We start from the raw sequence: 17419 nt of genomic DNA, 5'->3' as shown, positions 1-17419 counted from the left end.
AGGCTGAGGCAGGAGAATCACTTGAACCAGGGAGGTGAAGGTTGCAGTGAGCAGAGATCGCACCACTGCACTCCAGCCTGAGCGACAGTGAGACTCCATCTCAAAAGAAAAACAAATTTTGGTACATCCATCCATGCAACAGAATAGTAGCAACTACCAATACACCCATAAATGAATCTCCAAAACATTATGCTGAGTGAAAGCAGCCAGACATCAGGAGATGTCCAGCATGATTCCATTCATATGAAACTCCAGAGCAAGCAAAACCAACCTATACAGACAATGCAGATTAGTGGATGTCTGGGGCTGGAGAGGGAGGTGGAAATTGACTGGGAAGAGAGATAAGGAGTGCTTTGGGGTGATGGAAATGTGGCCATCCAGTCCAGCAGCCAGTGCACTCCAGCCTGGGTGACAAAGGGAGACTCTGTCTCAAAAAAAAAAAAAAAAAAAAAAAAGTCAGGTGTGGTGGCTCATGCCTATAATCCCAGCAGTTTGGGAGGCCGAGGGGGGAGGCTCACTTGAGCCCAGGAGTTCAAGATTAGCCTGGGCAATAAAGGGTAACCCCATCTCTACAAAAAATATGAAAATTAGCTGAGTGTGGTGGCATGCGCCTATAGCCTTAGCTACTTGGGGGGCTAAGGTGGGAGAGTCACTTGAGCCTGAAAGATCGAGCCTGCAATGAGTTTTGATCATGCCACTGCACTCCAGCCTGGGCGACAGAGTGAGACCCTGTCTCAAAAAAATATATGGACAGATGCCGAGTACAGCCTGTGCGGCATAGCGAAACCCTGTCTCTAAATAATAATAATAATAATATAGATGCTCAGGCTCCACCAGAGACCACTTATCAAATTATCTGGGTTGGGGTCTGGCCATCAGTATTACTTGAAAGTTCTCCAAGTGGTGGGCTGGGCACGGTGGCTCATGCCTGTAATCCCAGCACTTTGGGAGGCTGAGGCGGGCAGATCACAAGGTCAGGCATTCGAGACCAGCCTGAGCAACATTGTGAAACCCCATCTCTACTAAAAATACAAAAATTAGCCAGGTGTAGCGGCGTGTGCCTGTAATCCCAGTTACTTATGAGGCTGAGGCAGGAGAATTGCTTGAACCTGGGAGGTGGAGGTTGCAGTGAGCCGAGACCATGCCACTGCACTATAGCCTGGGCAACAGAGTGAGACTCTGCCTCAAAAAAAGAAAAGAGGCCGGGCGCGATGGCTCACGCCTGTAATCCCAGCACTTTGGGAGGCCGAGGCGGGTGGATCACGAGGTCAGGAGATCGAGACCATCCTGGCTAACACGGTGAAACCCCGTCTCTACTAAAAAATACAAAAAAATTAGCCGGGCGAGGTGGCGGGCGCCTGTAGTCCCAGCTACGCGGGAGGCTGAGGCAGGAGAATGGCGTGAACCCCGGGGGACGGAGCCTGCAGTGAGCCGAGATCACGCCACTGCACTCCAGCCTGGGTGAAAGAGTGAGACTCCTTCTCAAAAAAAAAAAAAAAGAAAAAGAAAAGAAATTTCTTCAAGTGGTAATTATTTGTAGCCAGGGATGTAGGGATATGAGCCACAGGACCCTCCCTGTTCTCAAGGGATAGGGATGAGGTTAGAGAATACCTGTGCCCTTCTCTGTCCCTTCCTGGAAGAAGAGAGAAGAGTATCTAAAGGAGGGTGAGAATGGGGGCAGGTGGGGCAATTTATCCAACTCCCTGCCCAAGAGGTCAGAGACTTCAGATCTCACCTTACTTTCCTCCTTCTTACCTCCTCCCCTTGGCTACTAGGGCTCCAGGTGGGGTCCTCTGGCCTAGATGGAAGAAAAGGCTTAGGGTTTGGGAGTTGGAGCTGAAGACTATTCCCTCCCTCTCTCTACCCAGCCTCTCTAGGTGTACCTAGGAGCCCATGTCCTCCAAAGCTCAGGCTGTGGTAGGGTGCCGAGCACAAGCTCCCTGTAGTAACTCCAAGAGGGGGACAGGTCTCTGGGGATGTCCTTCACAGGGCAGGCAAGAGCCCTGGCTGGCCACCCACAGCCGGGACCCCAGGGGATCCAGCAGGTACTGTAGCTGGAACACAGCAGTTCCCATAGATGGTCCCTCCTCAAACCCAATCACAGACAGCTCCAACCTGAAGCAGCCTAGAGTCTCAGCAGGACACACAGTAGGGACAAAGTGACCTGGTATCTATGGGTAAGGGCATGAGTCCAAGTCCCCACTCCCAAGGTTTCTTATCTGTGGCCTGGAACAAACCCCTTCAGTTCTCTGGGCCTCAGTTTCCTCATTTGTAAATAGGGCTCTGGATAATGCCAACCTTAAGGCCTGACAGTATCCCATGCTGTACTTATGTGCAAGTTAGAAAAATACACTCAGCTGGGCGCAGTGGCTCATGCCTGTAATCCCAGCTCTTTGAGAGGCCAAGGCAGGAGGATCACTTGAGCCCAGGTGTCCAAGACCAGCCTGGGCAACATAGTGACACCCCATATCTACAAAAAAAAAAGGTCGGGCCCAGTGGCTCACGCCTGTAATCCCAGCACTTTGGGAGGTTGAGGCAGGTGGATCACGAGGTCAAGAGATCAAGAACATCCTGACCAACATGGTGAAACCCTGTCTCTACTAAAAATACAAAAATTAGCTGGGCATGGTGGCACATGCCTGTAGTCCCAGCTACTCAGGAGGCTGAGGCAGAAGAATTGCTTGAACCCAGGACGCAGAGGTTGCAGTGAGCAGAGATCGCGCCACTGCACTCCAGCTGGCGACAGAGCAACACTCTATCTCAAAAAAAAAAAAAAAAAAAAAAAAAAAAAATTAGCCATTAGCTATTTGTGGTGTCACATGCATGTGGTCCCAGCTACTCTGGAGGCTGAGGTGGGAGGACTGCTTGAGCCTAAAAGGTCAAGACTGCAGTGAGCTGTGATTGTGCCACTGCACTCCAGCGTGGGGGACAGAGCAAGACCCTGTCTCAAAAAAAGAATATAAAAAGACCTTCCTTAAGTTCCTTCTACCTTCTAAGGCTTGATTTTATTAGAACAAGATACTTTACTGCCATCTGCTGGAAGTTGGCAAATATGCAAATCTACAATGTCCAGCCTGTGAATACAGTACTGTCTTTGTAGATGTGGGATCCTTGTGCAGTGTACAACGTTCACATCCATACATGGCGGTCCTATCTATCTTTTAGGATTGGTGTAAAGAGTAAATAAGCTAACATACTTAAAGCATTTAAACCAATACCTGGCACAGAGTAAGCACTATTTACACGTAGCTGTAGTCATCATCATCATTTGTCACTATATGCCTCCCTATTCCAGGTGTTGGAGACAGCAGTGAGCAAAATATATCTGTCAAGGCTAGGGGCTGGGTCAGGAGACAGTCCCACTACCTGCTCCCCGCAACATATTCATATGGTCACACAGCAACCCTCACACATGGAGACCACTGAATTCTCTCAAAACCTGCAACTGCAGAAAGAAGCGAATGCAATACTCATTGCGAGATCATTTAGGGCGTAGAGGGTGTCATTATTTTTGTTTTCCTCCAGTTCAGGGGTAAGGAGGAGAATCCGATCTTGGAGGGAAAGAGGCTGACCCTTCCTCAAACACACCCCCTACCACGCCCCATCAATTGGCCCACCCTGTCTGCTGGCTCTGCTCCCCACTCACTAGTATCTTCAGAGGGCCACAAGGAAGTAAAAAGCCTCCCTCCAGCAGAGGGGCGTTCCTAGGCCCTCCCAGGGCTGTACAAGCAGGAGGATGATCCACAGAAGCAACATGGGCACCTTGCTCACTCCCAGGCCTTCTTTGGTGCTTGGCCTGGGGTTCTGGAAGAGAGAGGTATAGAAAGGGGGAGCAGAGTGGAAGGCTGAAGTGGGTGAGGGGAACTCCCCCTCCACCCCCCATCCCATCCCCTGCTTGCTCCACTCAAACCACAGATAATTCAGGGAGTGTGCCCATAGAGGCTGGGGAAAGATGGTGACCCCAAAGTCGGGAGGGCTTAGGTCAGAGCACTCCCTGACTCCCAAGCTCAGGGACGATAGATACGAGACTTAGCAAATGTGTGAAGATCAATCTGGAGAGACTAGAGAACCTGAACTCCCCTGCCCAACAGGCCCTTAAGACAGTGCAGGCTAGGCCGTGGCTCACACCTGTAATCCCAGAACCTTCGGAGGCCGAGGTGGGCGGATGACTTGAGGTAAGGAATTCAAGACCAGCCCGGCCAACACGATGAAACCCTGTCTCTACTAAAAAATACAAAAATTTGTGGCCAGACACAGTGGCTCACACTTGTAATCCCAGCACTTTCGGAGGCCGAGGCAAGTGGATCACTTGAGGTCAGGAGTTCAAGACTACTCTGCCCAGCATAGTGAAACCCTGTCTCTACTAAAAAATACAGAAATTAGCTGGGCATGGTGGTGCATGCCTTTAATCCCAGCTACTCGGGAGGCTGACGCAGGAGAATTGCTTGAACCCAGGAAGCTGACGTTGCAGTGAGCTAAGATCAAGCCACTGCCCTCCAGTCTGGGCGACAGAGTGAGACTCCATCTCAAAAAACAAAAAAGAAAAATTATTAGTCAAGTGTAGTGGTGGAGGCCGTAATCTGGGCTACTCAGGAGTCTGAAGCAGGAGAATCTGTAATCTCAGCTACTCCAGAGTCTGAGGCAGGAGAATCGCTTGAACTGGGGAGGCGGAGGTTGCACTGAGCTCAGATTGCATCACTGCATTCCAGCCTGGGTGACACAGAGAGACTCTATCTCAATTAAAAAAAAAAAAAGACAGTACAGGTAGAATGTGTGCATCCTCTCATCTGCCTGCGTCTTCATTGGAAAACACCTGTGCTAGCCTTCATCTGTGTCTGCAAGTTAATATTTGAGGTCTCTGCTCTCCTATTTGTTTTATTTTATTTATTTATTTATTTTTGAGACAGAGTTTATTTATTTATTTATTTATTTATTTTTTTTTTTTTTTTTGAGACGGAGTCTTGCTCTATACCAGCTGATCAGTGCCGATTCGCTCATAAGTTATTCTCATTGTATCTAGTATTGTATTTTTGTAGAGACAGGAATCTTGCTCTGTCGCCCAGCCTGGGGTGCAGTGGCGCCATCTCAGCTCACTGCAACCTCTGCCTCTCGGGTTCAAGCAGTTCTCCTGCCTCAGCCTCCCTTGTAGCTGGGATACAGGCACCTGCCACCATTCCCTGATGATTTTTATATTTTTAGCAGAGGCGGGGTTTCACCATGTTGGCCAGGCTGGTCTTGAATCCTGGGCTCAAGTGATCCTCCTGCCTTGGCCTCCCAAAGTGCTGGGATTATAGGTGTGAGCCACTGCACCTGGCCTCTGTCTCAAGTATTTTGGAAACATCATGCCTGCCTTTATCTCTTTTTTGTCCGAGGGTTGACCTCTCTGCCTCTAAATCTGTCATTGGGCTTGTTTTGAGGGTCCATCTCTTGACTGTCCTGGTTTCTCCCTTTTCTCCTCCTCTTCTCCCTTGGCTTTTCATCTTTGTCTCCTTCTCCACTTGTGCCTACATTTCTTTGGGCTGTCTGTGTCCCTCCGGGTCAGCCTCTGCATACTTCCTTCCTCCCTCCCTACAGCCCCTCTCCCTCCCTCACTATTTTAGAGCTGGACTCCGGGCTGGATTTTCCCTCTGGCCCCAGACCTGCCCTCCAGTGTCTCCCTGTCTCCACCCTCTTTGGCAAGGTGCGCCACGACGCCCTTTTGAACCTTGGATCCCAGACCCTGTACTGTCAGAGAAACTGAGGCAACTGTGGGCTCCCTCTAGCTCTGAGAGAGGAACCTCTTCGCTAGGGAGACTCTTGATGGGGTGAGAGGCAGGGACATCTGCCGGGGAACCAGAGGACAACTCAGTCCTGGGGTTCCTCAGGTGGGGTTGTGGAGCTGGGGATGGAGAATTCTGTGGGGAGGAGGCCTAAGTGGAGGGTGATTTGGGGGAGAGGAAAAAGATGACTGGGAGATTCTGGAGAAAGAGATTCTAGGGACCGGGCGTGGTGGCTCACGCCTGTAATCCCAGCACTTTGGGAGGCTGAGATGAGTGGATCATTTGAGGTCAGGAGTTCGAGACAAGTCCGGCCAATATGGTGAAACCCCGTCTCTACTAAAAATACAAAAATTAGCCGGGCGTGGTGGTGCATGCCTGTAATCTCAGCTACTCAAGAGGCTGAGGCAGAAGAATCGCTTTAACCCGGGAGGCAGAGGTTGCAGTGAGCAGAGATCACACCACTGCACTCCAGCCTGGGCACAGAGCAGGACTCTGTCTCAAAAAAAGAAAAGAAAAGAAAAAAGAGAGATTCGGCCGGGCGCGGTGGCTCACTCCTGTAATCCCAGGACTCTGGGAGGCCGAGGCAGACCACATCACCTGAGCTTAGGAGTTCAAGACGAGCCTGGCCAAAATGGTGAAACCCCATTTCTACTAAAACTACAAAAAATGACCAGGGCGTGGTGGTGGACGCCTGTAATTCCAGCTACTCCGGAGCCTAAGGCAGGAGAATCTCTTGAACCCGGGAGGCGGAGGTTGCAGTGAGACGAGATAGCGCCACTGCACTCCAGCCTGGGCAAGAAGAGGGAAACTCCGTCTCAAAAAAAAAAAAAAAAAAGATTCTAGGGTGGGGACGCAGAAGAGGTGAATTCTTGGGGGAGGGTCTCTTAGGAGAGGGGGATTCCAAGGGAAGGAAAACTCCAGGGAAGGCAGTTGCTGGGAAGAGGAGTCTCGGAAGGGAAATAAATTCAGGAGAAAGGTAGATTTTGAGGGACGGGTCTCTCTGAGAGAGAAGTGTTTGTGGATTTGCGGGGCGGGGTGTTCTGGGAAAGGGGGATTTGCCGGGAAAGGGAGATTCTGGAGGAGAGAGATTCCAGGGGTAATGGGTCCTGACAAGAGAGATATTCTGGGAAGGGTGACTGAGGGGACGAGGACCGAATGGAGGGAGATTCAGGGAAAAGGGGGGTCTAAGTTGAGCACTCTTAAGAGGGACATTCGGGGTTGGCCTTCTGAAGGGAGATTCAGGGAAAAGGTTGGTCTAAGTTGAGCACTCTTAAGAGGGACATTCGGGGTTGGCCTTCTGAGAGAAGGATGGGAAACATTCTGGAAACAGGAGACTGAAAGGAAGGACATTCCGTTGAAAGGGAGACTCTGAAGGGAGGGGGCTTTGAGGGGAAAAGGATTCCAAGGAGGGGGATTCTAGGGAGGATAGGATTCTGGAAGTACTGGATCTGAGAATCCAGCCGGATTTCTTGCAGTAGATTCCAAAGGGAAGATTCTGATGCGGGGGATTCGGGGAGGGAGTCCAGAGGGGAGAAAGATTACAGGTGGTGGGAGGGTGGGAACTGATTTAAAGAAAGGGCGAAGGGAGATTATTAAAGAGCCAGAATGCAAAGAAGAGCTCGGCAATCGACGACTACGGAGGACGTGACACACATTCCCGCAGCGTTCCCTTCGGTCCGCACACGACACTCCCAGGCCCCGCCCCTTCCGCCCACAGAGCCCGTCACTTCCGCCTCACAGGGCCCGCCCGCTCTGAGCTCCTAAGGGCCTTCCCGCGGCTGACCAGACGCCCCGCCCCTTAGCCGCAACAGAAGCCGTAAAGCTCTCTGCCGTCGCGACGCAGCGCTCAAGGCGCCTGCGCAGACCCTGAAAAGCGGCCAGGGTGGCCCCTAGCTTTCCTTTTCCGGTTGCGGCGCCGCGCGGTGAGGTTCTCTAGTGCGCGCTCGAAGCCATGCCGTCCAAGGGACCGCTGCAGTCGGTGCAGGTCTTCGGACGCAAGGTGAGCCAGACGCCGGATGGGAAGGGGAGGGGAAAGAGAAGGCCAGGGTCTGGGAGAGGCCGGTGGGCAGGAATCTAGAGGGCAACATGGGAGCTGGAGCCGGAGCTCACGGGGCCCCTGTTTCTCTTGTATCTTACAGAAGACAGCCACGGCTGTGGCGCACTGCAAACGCGGCAATGGTCTCATCAAGGTGAACGGGCGGCCCCTGGAGATGATTGAGCCGCGCACGCTACAGTACAAGGTGCTGGGATCGGGCACCGGCGTTGAGTGGATGGAGGACTCTTGGAGACAGAGATGTTGTAGCTATTGAAAGCTGAGGGGGCTGGTATCAGCATCGGGATGTTTAGAAGTTGTGTTGGGTGTAGAAAAGTGGGGTATTTGGCAATAGAGCTGGGCTTGGGGTTCAGAAGATGTAAAAGCTGAGATGGGGATGTTGAAGATTAAGGGGTTGCTTTGAAAACTGGGACGTTAGGAAGGTCACCTAACTGGGGCGGGGGGACCCAAAGGGTGAAGGGACACCGGCTTCATAGCTTTATTTTCACAGGGATCAATGTTTTGATCCTGATAAACCCCAAGCGTCTAAAGCAGCGTTTAGACATTGTAAGTGCTCAGTAAGTATTAAAATAGCTTGAATTTGAGTCTGTTTATTTTTTATTTTATTTATTTGTTTTGAGAGGGAGTCTCGCTCTGTCGCCCAGGCTGGGGTGCAGTGGCGCGATCTCGGGTCGCTGCAACCTCCGCCCTCCGGGTTCAAGCAGTTCTCCTGCCTCAGCCTCCTGGGTGGCTGGGACTACAGGCGCACGCCACCACGCCCGGCTAATTTTTGTATTTTCAGCAGAGACGGGGTTTCACTGTGTTGGCCAAGCTGGTCTAGAACTCATTACCTCAGGTGATCCACCAGCCTCAGTCTCCCAAAGTGCTGGGATTACAGGAGTCAGCTATCGTGTGCGGTCGAATTTGAGTCTGTTTAAATGCTTGCTTGTAAAAGGCGTTCCTCTGTTCCCTTTTTGGACTCTCAATTTCTTGGGCTCAGAATGGAAAGAAACCAGTCTGATTTCTCCCCCTTCTGAACTCCACTACTTTTGAAAGAAATAATATCTACATTGCAGAATCAGCTAAAAAAATTTTTTTTTGAGTTATAAGGTTCTTTTTTAAGAACAGTATCTTGCTGTCACCTACCCTGGAGTGCAGTAGCACAATCCTAATGAACTGCAGCCTTAAACTCCTGAGTTGGAGATCCTCCCACCTCACCCTTTCGGTTGCCAAGACTACAGGCACATCACCACGCCTGGCTCATTTGAGAAATATTTTTTTTGTAGACATGGGGTCTCACTTTGTTGCCCAGGCTGGTCCTTGGTCTCAAGTGATCCTTCTGCCTGGACTGGGATTACAGGTGTGGTCACCATGCCTGGCCTAGAATTTAATAAAAATTCTGAGGTTTCTTTTGTCTAGCAGATGTTAAATGTTAACTGTTATTGGCTGTCACTGTATTTGAAGGATTTGTATGTATACCCTCTGTTGAGTTTTGGGGACATAGCAGTGATCCAGATGAGTTCAGGTCTTGCCTTCATGGACCTGCCAGCCTAGTTGGGGAGAAGGACTGGGCCCAATACCAGAAGCTGATCCAAAGTGGTCAGAACTGGGGAAGGAGACCTGTGAGCTGAAAGCAGGTAGAGGAAGTATCCAGACAGAGGCACTGGTGAAAGACCTAGAGCTGGGAAGGGTCTAGGGACCAGGGACAGGTTGTATTGTAATTCTGGAAATCTGTGAGGCTCAAAGAAAGGGGAGAGAGCTCAGGTGGGAAATAGAAAAGGCACGTGAACAGTCCAGGGATGGCTTTCGACTGCTTGAAACAGCCTTGGGAGTTTTCAGAAGCCATTGGAATGCTCCTTACTGTTCAGCTTTCTAAGAACCAGTCTTAAGAGATAGGGTGTCTGAGGTCCAGTGAAGGACACAAGTAGGAGGGAGCCCAGATCTTGTTCCCTTTACCTTGCCTCTATTTCTTACCACTTCAGCAGTCTCATATCTGGCTTTTTTGGCTTTCCTCTTCTCTGGGTCTGTAGAGGGGCTTGGAGTGACACCCTGACCCCCATCCACTAGTACTTGGAGGCCAGTGGTGGCAGAAGCCACAGAAACAAGGAGAAGCCCAGTGAGATGGCTAAGCTGCTCAGCATGTAACTTAAATCCCTGTTCATTCCCCATTCCTTTAGCTGCTGGAGCCAGTTCTGCTTCTCGGCAAGGAGCGATTTGCTGGTGTAGACATCCGTGTCCGTGTGAAGGGTGGTGGTCACGTGGCCCAGATTTATGGTGAGCCCCAGGAACTGGGCGCATGAGGGAGGTGGCTCTGGGAGGGAGGCCTTCACAGCGCTCCTTTATCCTTTAATCGTGTGTCTTCCTCACAGCTATCCGTCAGTCCATCTCCAAAGCCCTGGTGGCCTATTACCAGAAATGTGAGTGAGCATGGGTCCTTCCCATGAGGTAGGTGGGTGTGTGAGGATTGAGTCAAGGACTCTGTGTGATTATCTAAATCCTTGTCCCTACTCTTCTTGCCAGACGTGGATGAGGCTTCCAAGAAGGAGATCAAAGACATCCTCATCCAGTATGACCGGACCCTGCTAGTAGCTGATCCTCGTCGCTGCGAGTCCAAAAAGTTTGGAGGCCCTGGTGCCCGGGCTCGCTACCAGAAATCCTACCGATAAGCCCATCATGACTCAAAATTCACCTGTATAATAAACAGTTTTGAGGGATTTTAAAGTTTCAAGAACTGTGTATGGCCTTATGTGTTGGTATTGGATGTTTAACCAGACAAATCAGTAAACATCCTGGACCTATTGCCAGTCTGGATTTTGACCCTCCCTGGGAGTGGTTGTGCTGGGCTTGGTGTGGGTGGGTGTAGTTAGAAGATGGTGGGGGGTCTCTGTTTCTACACCTCCAGTAGAGTCCAGTGTGCAGGCAAAGCTGAGATGGCAGTCGTTTGGGGCCATTAGTGGCTGTTGCAGACCTTGGTGGATATATGGCTCATCCTTGTGGGTGTCCATTTTTTTCAATCCCAGCCTCCCAAATAGCTTGGATTACAGGCGCCCCCCACCGCGCCCGGCTAATTTTGTATTTTTAGTAGAGACGGGGTTTCACTTTGTTGGTCAGGCTGGTCTCAAACTCCTGACCTCAAGTGATCCACCTTCCTGGGCCTCCCAAAGTGCTGGGATTACAGGCGAGAGCCACCACCCCCAGCTGAATTTTTGTTTTTGTAGAGACAGGTCTCACTATGTTGCCCAGGCATGGTCTCTTGACCTCAGGCAATCCTCCTGCCTCAGCTTCCCAATGTGTCCAGGCTACAGGTGTGAGCTACCATGCCTAGCCAATAATCTTTAATACAAAGAAAACAAGGAGTGCCGGGTGCGGTGGCTCACGACTGTAATCCCATCACTCTGAGAGGCCAAGGCTGGTGGATTACAAGGTCAGGCGTTAAAGACCATCCTGGCCAAGATGGTGAAACCTCATCTCTATTAAAAATACAAAAATTAGGCATGGTGGCAGGCTCCTGTAATCCAGCTACTCGGGAGGCTGAGAGAGAGAATTGCTTGAACAGGCACCTGCCACCATACCCAGGTTTTTTTTTTTTTTTTTTAAGTAGAGACAGGGTTTCACCATGTTGGCAAGGTTGGTCTTGAACTCCTGACTTCAGGTATCACCCGCCTCGGCCTCCTAAAGTGCTGGGATTATAGGCGTGAGCCACCGTGCCCAGCCTAATTTTTGTATTTTTAGTAGAGATGGGGTTTCACCATGTTGGCAAGACTGGTCTTGAACTCCTAACCTCAAGTGATCCTCCTGCCACAGCCTCCCAAAGTGCTGGGATTACAAGCATGAGCCACCATGCTGGGCCCAAAGTGGCATTTTGGATAGGCAACTGGGCCGTGGAAGAGCCCAGGTTCTTTTTTTTCTTTATTTTTATTTATTTTTCTTTTTTTTTTTGAGATGGAGTTTTGCCCTTGTAGCTGGAGTGCAATGGTGTGATCTCGGTTCACTGCAACCTCCGCCGGCCGGGTTCAAGCAATTCTGTCTCAGCCTCCCGAGTAGCTGGGATTACAGGCGCCTGCCACCTCACCCAGCTAATTTTTCTATTTTTAATAGAGACAGGGTTTCACCACGTTGGCCAGGCTGGTTTGGAACTCCTGACCTCAGGTAATCTACCCGCCTTGGCCTCCCAAAGTGCTGGGATTACGAGCGTGAGCCACCATGCCTGGCTTTTTTTTTTTTTTAGTCAGTGTCGTTCTGTCACCCAGGCTGGAGTGTAGCTGCACGATCTCAAGCTCACTGCAACCTCCGCCTTCCGGGTTCAAGCAATTCTGCCTCAGCCTCCTGAGTAGCCGGGACTACAGGCAGGTGCCACCACACCTGACTGATTTTTGTATTTTTAGTAGAGACATGGGTTTCACTATGTTGCCTAGGCTGATCTTGCACTCCTGACCTCAGGTGATCCCCCTGCCTTGGCCTCTCAAAGTGCTGGGATTAACAGGCGTGAGCCACTGCGCCCGACCTAGAGCCCAGGTTCTTGACTACTAGTTTAGGTTGTCGAAGATCTGCTCAAGAGGCCCCATCTCTACCCTGTGGCCCCTCAATATGAGGAGCCAAGGAGTCAGGGTGGCCGCTTGTGGGAAAAGCACAGGAGGCTGTGGGACTCAAGCGGTGCCTGATAGCCTGGAGGAGTCAGGTGGACTCCTTGGGGGAGAGGACATGGGAACCAGGGTCTGCTGGCCTGTAGGAAGATTAGCCAGGGAGACCATGTCTGTGATGAGTTGTTTTCGGGTGTCTGTGGCCTCAACTTGCTCATGTGCTTCCCTTGAACACCTGTGCCGGGCCATGTGCTCGTCATAGGGCACTGAGTGACCACAGCCCTCTTCCCCCTCCCAAGGAGTCACAAATGACGCAGGGGTTGCTGCCGGTGCTGGAAGAGGAGTTGGGCTACAAAGCACAGTGCATCCTCAGCATCTTGTATAGGTGCTTGGAAACGGACTTAACCAAAACAAGCAGATCCTGTAATAACAGTCCTTTAAACAAACTGGTTTCCTTATACGTCGTTTCGCTTAAGGTCACGGTTTCCCAGAACATATTGATGACGTTAAGTGAGGACTTGGTTGAGTGGCTAATGACTCATAGGAAGCGAGTGAACTTCATTGTTTGGGGAGCGCAGAGATCTCTACTTCCTAGTTCCAGCCTCTGCAGCCAATAGGGAAGTCCCGCACCTAAATTGCTCGGGGGAATGTTTTACAATTTGAGATTTTCTGTCCACTTGCCCATTTTCTATGTATCTGCCCTAGTCAATACATTAGCCAGTGCTCAGAAGCCACGTATGGCTACCAGGCGGAGCTGCACAGATTAGAACATTTCCGTCATCAAGGAAGGTTATATGGGACAGCACTGACACAGGATAGATGTACGAGTGGGGGGCTGGGCCCCGTGGCTCACGCCTGTAATCCCAGCACTTTGGGAGGCCAAGGCAGGTGGATGGCTTGAGGTCAGGAGTTCGAGATCAGCCTTGCCAACATGGCGAAACCTGGTCTCTATTAAAAATACAAAAAAAAAAAAAAGCCGGGTGTGGTGGCGGGCGCCTGTAGTCCCAGCTGTTTGGGAGGCTGAGGCAGGAGAATGGCTTGAACCCGAGAGGCGGAGGTTGCAGTGAGCTGAGATTGCACCACTGCACTCTGGCCTGGACAACAGAGTGAGACTCCGCCTCAAAAAAAAAAAAAAAAAAGCTGGGCGTGGTGGCTCATGTCTGTAATCGCAGCACTTTGGGAGGTCATGGTGGGTGGATCACCTGAGGTCAGGAGTTGGAGACCAGCCTGACCAATATGGTGAAACCCCGTCTTTACTAAAAATACAAAAATTATCTGGGCGTGGTGGCGTGCGCCTGTAGTCCCAGCTACTCAGGAGGCTGAGACAGGAAAATTGCTTGAACCCTGGAGGTAGAGGTTGCAGTGAGCTGAGACCTCACCACTGCACTCCAACCTGAGCCACAGAGCAAGGGTCGGTCTCAAAAAAAAAAAAAAAAAAGAAAAAGCCAGGCATGGTGGCTCATGCCTGTAATCCCAGCACTTTAGGATGCCGAGGCGGGTGGATCATGAGGTCTGGAGTTTGAGACCAGCCTGGCCAACATGATGAAACCCCGTTTCTACCAAAAATACAAAAAAATTAGCTGGGCATGGTGGCGCTCACCCGCAATCCCAGCTACTTGGGAGGCTGAGGCAGGAGAATCGCTTGAACCCCAGAGGCAGAGGTTGTAGTGAGCCAAGGTCGCGCCACTGCACTCCAGCCTGGGCAACAGAGAGAGACTCCATCTCAAATAAATAAATAAATAAAATAAAAAGTAAAGGAGTCGGGGGGCTGGGCGCAGCGACTCATTCTTGTAATCCCAGCACTTTGGGAGGCAGAGGCAGGCAGATCACTTGAGGTCAGGAGTTTGAGACCAGCCTGGCCAACATGGTGAAACCCCGTCTCTACTAAAAGTACAAAATTAGCTGAACATGGTGGCATGTGCCTGTAGTCCCAGCTACTCTGGAGGCTGAGGCAGGAGAATCGCTTGAACCCAGGAGGTAGAGGTTGCAGTGAGCCGACATTGCGCCACTGCACTCCAGCTCTGGGTGACAGAGCAAGACTCCTCCTCAAAAAAAAAAAAAGAAAAAGAAAAGAAAAGTTAAGGAGTGGGGTTCATGGTGCATCAGGTAGGTGGTTGTTGGAGGTATCCACATCCCTGTTAGGTTGGTGACACAGGATGAGAAAACTACCCTAGTGGCAAAATGTTTTGCAGCTCGCCAAGTTTTGCATTGCAACCAGAGTTAACTTGGGTTAATTGGTTTAGCTGGCATTAACCTAAATGTCCCGGAGAGGAGAGCGGGCACCATCCTTATCCTTTTGGAGCATGGTTTAGCTGTAGCTCTGAGGAGGACTGGGCTCAGAACCAAGGTAGGCCAGCAGGAAAGGTATTCCTGAGGAGGCGACGGAGCTGGGGCTGGGAAGCAGCAGTAGGAGTTGGGCGGGAGGGAGGAATGGAATTCACAGACGCCAGGAGGAGGGGTGGAGGCAAGCCTGGTGCGCATGGTTTTCCCAGGGGGTCCAGAGACCTCCTTATTGAGGCTCCTGGCTCTTCCCAGAGGCACAGCTGGGACACATCTGGACTGGAAAGGGGCTTGCCTCTCCTTCCCAGCTCCAGGCCTTGGAGCTCCAGGCCCCTTCTCCCTCCCTGCCTCCTTGAATACCGGGAATTCCGACGCTGCTGGGAGCCCAGGCCAAGCTGAGAACTTTCCTTCAGCCGGGAATGTGCAGCTGGGGCGGAGGAGGGGAGCGTTGGCCGCGGTCCTGACCTTGGGGAGGCTGCAGTGGAGTGGATCACTCCAGGCTGAGGAGTTCATCTCCGTCGCCACGGGGCCCCCGGGACACAGCCTCGGCCCTGGTGTCCAGTAGCCAGTCAATAAACAGTAAGTGAGCAGAAGCCAGCAGCTAATATTTATTGAGCCAGGCCCTGTGCTGGCAACTGTACTCAGCTAATTATCAGAATCCCCTGAGCTGTGCACAGCACCAGGCCACAAGCCTCATGTGGGCAAGGCAGTGTTCTCTCACGTATCCCCACTGGCAAGAACGGCACCTGGCACAGGACAGGCACATTTATTTATGTATTTTATTTTTTTGAGACGGAGTTTTGCTCATCTCCCAGGCTGGAGTCTAGTGGCGCAATCTCGGTTCACCGCAACCTCCACCTCCCAGGTTCAAGTGATTCCCCTGACTCAGCCTCCTGAGTAGCTGGGATTACAGGCGCCCACCACCATGCCCGGCTAATTTTTTGTATTTTTAGTAGAGACGGGATTTCACCATGTTGGCCAGGTTGGTGTGGTCTCGAACTCCTCACCTCAAGTGATCCACCTGCCTCGGCCTCACAAAGTGTTGGGATTACAGGCGTGAGCCACTGCACCTGGCCAGGACAGGCAAATTTAATGGTAGACTTAAGCCAAGCTGTGTGGATTCGAGTCTCAGTGCTGCACCTTCCTAGCTGTGTGACTAGGCAAATCCCTTAGCCTCTCTGTGCCTGCCTCAGTTTCCTCACCTCTAGACTGAGGATTAAAAAACATGCTCACTTGCATATTAGGAATGTTATGAGGACAGAGAACGAGCTTATATAAAGTGGCTGTAATGTTCATAGGATGTGCTTAGTACCCAGTAAATCTCAGCTTATTTGCTGTTAACTGATTGCTAAAAATTCAGATTCCTGGGCAGGGTATTGTAGCTCACGCCTGTAATCCCAACACTTTGGGAGGCTGAGGCGGGCAGATCACCTGAGATCAGGAATTCAAGACCACTATGGCCTGGCCAATATGGTGAAATCCCGTCTCTACTACAAAATACAAAAATTATCTGGGCGTGGTCGTGGGCGCCTGTAATCCCAGCTAGAGGCAGGACAATCACTTGAACCTGGGAGGCAGAGGTTGCAGTGAGCCGAGATCGCGCAATTGCACTCCAGCCTGGGCAAAAAGAGCGAAACTCCGTCTAAAAAAAAAAAAAATTCAGATTCCCAGCCAGGCATGATGGCTTACGCCTGTAATGCCAGCACTTTGGGAGGCCGAGGCGGGCGGATCACAAGGTCAGGAGATCGAGACCATCCTGGCTAACACAGTGAAACCCTGTCTCTACTAAAAATACCAAAAAAATTAGCCGGGTGTGGTGGCGGGCGCCTGTAGTCCCAGCTACTCGGGAGGCTGAGGCAGGAGAATGGCGTGAACCCGGGAGGCGGAGCTTGCAGTGAGCCAAGATCGCGCCACTGCACTCCAGCCTGGGCGACAGGGCGAGACTCCGTCTCAGAAACAAAACAAACAAACAACAACAAAAAAAAATTAGCCAGGCATGGTGGTGCACGCCTGTAATCCCAGCTATGTCGGGAGGCTGAGGCATGAGAATTGCTTGAACCCAGGAGGTGGAGGTTGCAATGAGCCAAGATTGCGCCACTGCACTCCAGCCTGGGTGACAGAGTGAGGCTTTATTTAAAAAAAAAAAAATCAGATTCCCAAGCTCCTCCTGCCCTGGGGGTCCTGATTCAATAGGTCGGGACTAGATCCTGTGGGATCTGTGATTTGAATGATGCTCCTAAGCAAGTCAGAGGTTCAAACATGTTTGGGAAGTGGAAGGATATGCTCCCTAAATCCTTCAGTGATCCCAGGAGGGAAGTACTGTTGTCTTCATTTTGTAGATGAGAAAACTGGCTCAGAGGGAGGACCCACATCAAATAAGTAAAGATGGGACTTGAATTCATAGCCAGGACACCAGAGTGCATCAGAGAATCCCACGGGAGCTTACATAAATAATGTGCTAAAGCACAAGAGGCTAAGTATTTGATGAAAGCAGCTAATAATCATCACCAAAGAAACTGCTTAAATTGTGCCTCTCACTGGGCATACCACTGCTGGAACAAGGGGGCAGACAGAACCTAAAATAAAAGCCTTTTGTCTCCATGACCTGAATTATTTTGCTGGGGGAGGGAGCATGTGGATGAATTGTAGAGGCTGCAAACTGCGGGGAGGAGTGAAGGGATCTGAGGTATGTGAGTGGGCACAAGAACTGGGATATTCATGAGGAACTGGCGGGAAGGATGCCAAGGGAAATCAGACAGATGTGGGAC

The 17419-nt window shown here is 51.1% G+C and overlaps 1 protein-coding gene across 1 annotated transcript; it reads left to right on the top strand.

Moving 5' to 3' along the window:
- Positions 1-7590: 7590 nt before the first annotated feature.
- Positions 7591-10522, top strand: RPS16 (ribosomal protein S16). The gene is made up of 5 exons (XM_030796710.1): positions 7591-7758; positions 7898-7999; positions 9969-10065; positions 10161-10208; positions 10312-10522. Exons 1-5 carry the CDS (start codon positions 7711-7713, stop codon positions 10455-10457), a joined length of 441 nt encoding a protein of 146 aa, XP_030652570.1. The 5' UTR covers positions 7591-7710; the 3' UTR covers positions 10458-10522.
- The last annotated feature ends 6897 nt before the right edge of the window (positions 10523-17419 follow it).

Source organism: Nomascus leucogenys, chromosome 17, assembly GCF_006542625.1.
Source record: "Nomascus leucogenys isolate Asia chromosome 17, Asia_NLE_v1, whole genome shotgun sequence".
NCBI lineage: Eukaryota > Metazoa > Chordata > Mammalia > Primates > Hylobatidae > Nomascus > Nomascus leucogenys.
Note: the sequence above shows the minus strand (reverse complement) of the source record. Positions and strands in the feature narration are given on the sequence as shown.